The sequence below is a fragment of the Eucalyptus grandis genome, chromosome 6 (assembly GCF_016545825.1).
Source record: "Eucalyptus grandis isolate ANBG69807.140 chromosome 6, ASM1654582v1, whole genome shotgun sequence".
Taxonomy (NCBI): Eukaryota; Viridiplantae; Streptophyta; class Magnoliopsida; order Myrtales; family Myrtaceae; genus Eucalyptus; species Eucalyptus grandis.
Genome location: NC_052617.1, coordinates 41,663,767 through 41,668,603, shown reverse-complemented (window position 1 = coordinate 41,668,603; position 4,837 = coordinate 41,663,767). Strand labels below are relative to the sequence as shown.

Here is a 4,837-nt window from a genome sequence, read left to right as displayed (position 1 = left end):
ATAAAATCATTCTGTTAGAAAGTCTCGACAACCAGGGGACAAACTGGCTCTCACCAGCTCTAGGACCTTCAATACTTCGTTGTATAAAATATTTGCACTTTATTATCTTGCAAGAGCATCTCCAAAGGAAGCCATGGCTCTATTGTTGACGGCAACAACAGTAGAAATTCTTATAGTGTTAAAGACAGAAAATTTGTGACTTACATGGAAGAAAATTGACACTAACGCTCTCATTTGCCTGAACTGCCACACAAATGAACTCAAAATCTAGAGATCGAGTTCGGGTAACAATATAGGAATTGCAGATACAAGCTGGTCAACAAGATGTCCTTCCAAGGACTATCTCTCGCCTCTTTGCTCAGGGGTGAGGCCTCCCTTTCCACAATTGGGGCAGCTCTTCAGCCCAAACCCTTGACATTCAAAGCATCTGCATCGAAGCATGAAAGAAATTTAACTCTCATGGAAGATACATATAGAAATAGTATTGAAAGTCTTCGCTTGGTAACAAAAGAAACTCACTTCCACCGTTCGAAAATGTTTCCATTCTTCTTGTTTTTCCCGGTTCCCTACATAAGAGAGTTCATTAGCAGATCTCAAAGCGATTTAAGTCGTGAATGTGTGAACCATCCCTCCATGAGAAAAATGAATATTTTCTTGAATTTCTACTTCGATTAATTACTATAGGGACACCGAGCTTAGAAGTGGATGCAGTCATAGGTAAATCCTCTGGATGCTCTGTCTACCAATTAAGCGAAAAGAGAGTGAGGCATAGTTGTTGGTTGGCCGGTGAATAGGACCCTTTGCATTTTAAAGTCTGAAAGAAAATATGCAGTCCGAGTTCACCTGAGAAGAAAACCAACCTCAGGAAGATTCTTCGAAATCCATGGGTTTGATGTATCTTGCTTTTTAGGTTTCAGATTCCCTCCAGGACACTCCAACAAAGAAGCAGGAAGTTTTTGCTTTCATTTTATATTTCAAGTGCTAGTTCAGTATTCAAAACCTAACTAGGAGTGAAAGCAAGAGCGAGGAAAACGATCAAGACCCTGTCGAGTTCAATTGACCTGCTAGGAAACCTGCTATTTGTGCCAACTTGCTGCCACTTTGTATAATCTCTGTTCACAGTAAAATGCAAAAGTTGCGAAGCGATCTACTGATGCGAATCATGAAAAGAACGGATGGAAGGCATAAAGCAATGAATCGTGAGAAGTATAATGGAAGGAAAAAGAGGAAGAGAGAAGAAATGTCCATCAATACCTTACACCCAGCACACTCGATTGCACCTTTTCCGCTGCACGTTTTACAACTTTTGAAGATCTGCAGAGAATTATCGCACGAGTCAGACGGAGTAAGAAAAACGAAACCCGTTATTCAGACTCGATCATTGACTGCTAAAATGCTTCTATGCTCTGGTCTGTTGAATCCCATAACACGAAATGGGGAAACGTCTTTAAAGAAACAGAACCCGAATCTGCCGCGCATCCAATTCCGTTCCTCAGGCGCTAAAGACCATGGTCCATTTTGGTGGAAGCTCGAGATTTCCCTCCAGACATCGCGCCGACATGCACAAACCCGGGCATCTTGTCTTCTCGAATAGCTCGAGATCTTAGAGCAGCAAGAACACATGGCAAGCGAAGAAAAACATACCGAATTCAGCGAGACTCCACCGGATTTCGAGGCCGAAGTCGCTATTTGTCTCTGCTCCTTGTTAGACTTGAGGGGCTTGGGATGAGACTTGGGAGTGACAAGCCAGGGAAGTGGCAATGGAGGAGGGAGTAAGCCACTCAGACTGGTGGAAGCCGCTGATGGGAGTCTTGCCATCTTTTCTTCTATCTGTCTAGCACGAAATCAAAGCCAAAGGACGGTCCTCTTCCTGTTCCTCCCGCCTTATCTGTCCAAAAAGTCGTTTCTTCTCTCTCTCTCTCTCTCTCTCTAGAGCTGTGTCTCGCTGATGATATAATTGACGACAGACCACACGTTTCGTTTACCAGTTTCTCCGTCCTAGGAGATGAAAAATATACTCTGCTTTCGGCTCTCTTTTTTTCTTCTTTTCTAGAAAATTTAATATCACAAGCAAACTTACGTGTCGGCATTCATAGTGTTATGAAAATTTCTGATGTCTCCTGTTAAAAAAGACCCAAAGCATGTCCTTGCGGGATATGGAACAATTAAATAACGAAATTTTTTAAAGATAAATCCGAACATTGCCCAATCATATAATAATAATATTATCATTATCCCTTTTTTTAAGGAATTTTCTATGGTGTCATGCTGTTTTTCAGGCCGAAATTGTTGTGTTGGATCTTAACCGTTAGATAACTAACAATTGACATTAATCAATAAGAAGAAACTAAAACATCTTGACCGTTGGCTCAATATGAATTAATGTCAACTGTTGGATTTGGGACTGCGACATTATTGTCCCAAATTTAATGGCATCGGAATCTCTGCTCTCTAATTAAAATGATCATTGACTATCTTAATTAATATACAGTTAGGTCCTAGGCAATATTAAGCGAGTCAATTAGTAAATCATCGTTATGTTTAAAATGGAAATGAGTAGTTGTGTAAAGAGTAATTGATGGAATTTCATGACCTTATCCCACGTGAAATGGGAGAATTACATTTTGCCCCCCAAATTTTTGGGGTTTTGGCAAGTCCTCCCATGACATTTCAATTATTACAATTTGTCACCTTTTTGGAATTTGTGGTATTGTGACTTTTAGCCCCGGTTTGGTAAATTTTGTTTCTATCCCTGGAGCAACTATTTTTGTTTTTCTGTTTCATGGAACGAAAAAAAAAAAATCTGTTTAGTAAAACTTTTGTTCCCGAAAATAGATTTGGAATAAAAAAAATAATTGGAAAAAAGTAGCTTTTTATTCCCAAGAACAATTTTTAAAATCTTTTTTTTTCTCCTCTCTCTCTTCTCCTCTCTTCTCTTTCTCTTTTTTCTTTCTTCTTCTTCTTCCTTTTGGCCGGTCGGCGACCTCGACCATGGCCGTCGGCGACCTTGCCGGCCAACCAGCCCCCGAAGACGCCGAGCCACGATGAGGCTCGTCCACCCTAGCCTCGCGTGGCCATGGCAAGGCTCGGCCTCCCCAATTGGTGCAAGGCTAAAGCTCGTCGGTGGCCTGGCGAGGCTCACCGTGGCCAAGTTAGTCTCTGGTGAGCTCGCCAGACCTCACCTAGTCGGTCGTCGGCCACTGCTGTGGCCCATGACCAATGACCAAACAAAGAGAAAAAGAAAAAGAAAAAAAAAAAAAAAAATATAATAAAATAATTAAAAAATTAAAAGAAATAAAAAAATCTAAGAATTCTACTAAACATATTTCTATCCCGGGAATAGAAATTTTAGGAAATTACCAAAGGCGTTCTTTTGCTTAGAAATTGTTCCCAATAACAGAATAAAAAAATCATTTCTGACTAAAAATTGTTCCCTACAACAGAATTATTATCAAACGCGCCCTAGTGTCAAGTCCAACAAAATTTTTCTCACATATTTCACCACATGACATGCTGTGGAAGGCAATTGGTCAAATATCATCTATATATATATGACAAAAGTATGTAGGGTTCCTTAAAAATTTACATTTCGCAATTGTTTACCGATGTGTATCTAGCATTGATTCTAAATAGATTTTCACTAGAGCTTTATTAAAATATTTTCACATAAAACATACTTTTTGAATATTTTTCTATTTTAGATATGTATGTATTTATATGATGAATTTGCCCTCTATAATCAATTATACGGCGTCACATAAAGGTGATTGATTTGAGGATAGATTGGCCATCGGCGGCTCAAGAACTATTCTTGTGACCCGAATTATGGAAACAATTAATTGTGAAATAGCCTTTCTCTAAATTTTTCTATCAAAATGTAAAAGTTGCATTATTTCATTACAAAAATATTCTTTCAGCAAGTGGTATGTGATTTTTTATTATACTGAAATTGATGGCTCAAATCTTGATGATTGCAAAGTAATCTTTTCTTCCCAAAAGAGACTTCAAAACCATTTCAACCTAAAAACCAACCTACTTGGATTATTTATTGGGATTAATACTGAAAAACCCTAAACAAATTTACCCTAAACTATTTTTTCGACCACGAAAAACCTCAAACCGATATACATTTGACAAATTTACCTTCTGTTAATTTTCGTTAAATGTTATTGTCAAATTATTAAATTAAATGACACATGACAGTTGACTGGTATACTAATTATACCAATTTGGGATTTTACGCTCTGTTTGTCACAGTTTACAATTTTTGTAATTTTTTTGTGGTATTAATGCAATTTAGCGGAGGATATATTTGTCACAAATTTACCAGTTTGAGATTTTTTTTTCAGTCGAATAAATTAGTTTGGGATAAATTTGTCATAAATGTACCAGTCTAGGGTTTTTTATGGTCAGTTGGGGTAAATTTGTCACAGGTGTATCAGTTTGAGATTTTTATAATCAAAAAAGTAATTTGAGGTAAATTTGTCACAAATGTACTAGTTTGGGGTTTTTGAGGGTATTAACCGTATTTGTTGTAAAAAACCGATGGCTCTAGCTTAAAAAAGGAACTGAATGGATTCTTTGTAGAATCGGCTTGGAGCTGACCCGATCAGGTCAATTCTGGCCAGCTCCTAAGTTAAACTGGACCCAGCACTCACCCTACCATTACGTGATTAGAGCTCAAAGCAAAATTTGGTTGGGGTAAACGATAGGATGTATATTGCAATCAGTTTTTAAAATGCAGGGGTAAATTGTAAAAATTGAAACATCAGGGGCCAGTTAATTTAGCAACGGCCCTAAATTCGGGGGCATTATTTAATTTGCCCCGCGTGAATTT

General features: G+C 38.1%; 1 protein-coding gene across 1 annotated transcript; it reads right to left on the bottom strand.

Moving 5' to 3' along the window:
• Positions 1-79: 79 nt before the first annotated feature.
• LOC104449850 (protein SSUH2 homolog) lies at positions 80-1,963 on the bottom strand. Its single transcript, XM_010064135.3, has 4 exons — positions 1,645-1,963; positions 1,255-1,314; positions 520-566; positions 80-427 (listed from the first exon to the last, which is right to left on the bottom strand). Exons 1-4 carry the CDS (start codon positions 1,816-1,818, stop codon positions 340-342), a joined length of 369 nt encoding a protein of 122 aa, XP_010062437.2. The 5' UTR covers positions 1,819-1,963; the 3' UTR covers positions 80-339.
• Positions 1,964-4,837: the final 2,874 nt, after the last annotated feature.

Excerpts from the sequence above, each read along its gene's own strand:
- LOC104449850 (XM_010064135.3), bottom strand. The coding sequence starts at position 1,818 with ATGGCAAGACTCCCATCAGCGGCTTCCACCAGTCTGAGTGGCTTACTC. Across the intron at positions 1,315-1,644 it reads GTGGAGTCTCGCTGAATTCG|ATCTTCAAAAGTTGTAAAAC; the intron begins GTATGTTTTTCT and ends AATTCTCTGCAG. Across the intron at positions 567-1,254 it reads TCGAGTGTGCTGGGTGTAAG|GGAACCGGGAAAAACAAGAA; the intron begins GTATTGATGGAC and ends TCTCTTATGTAG.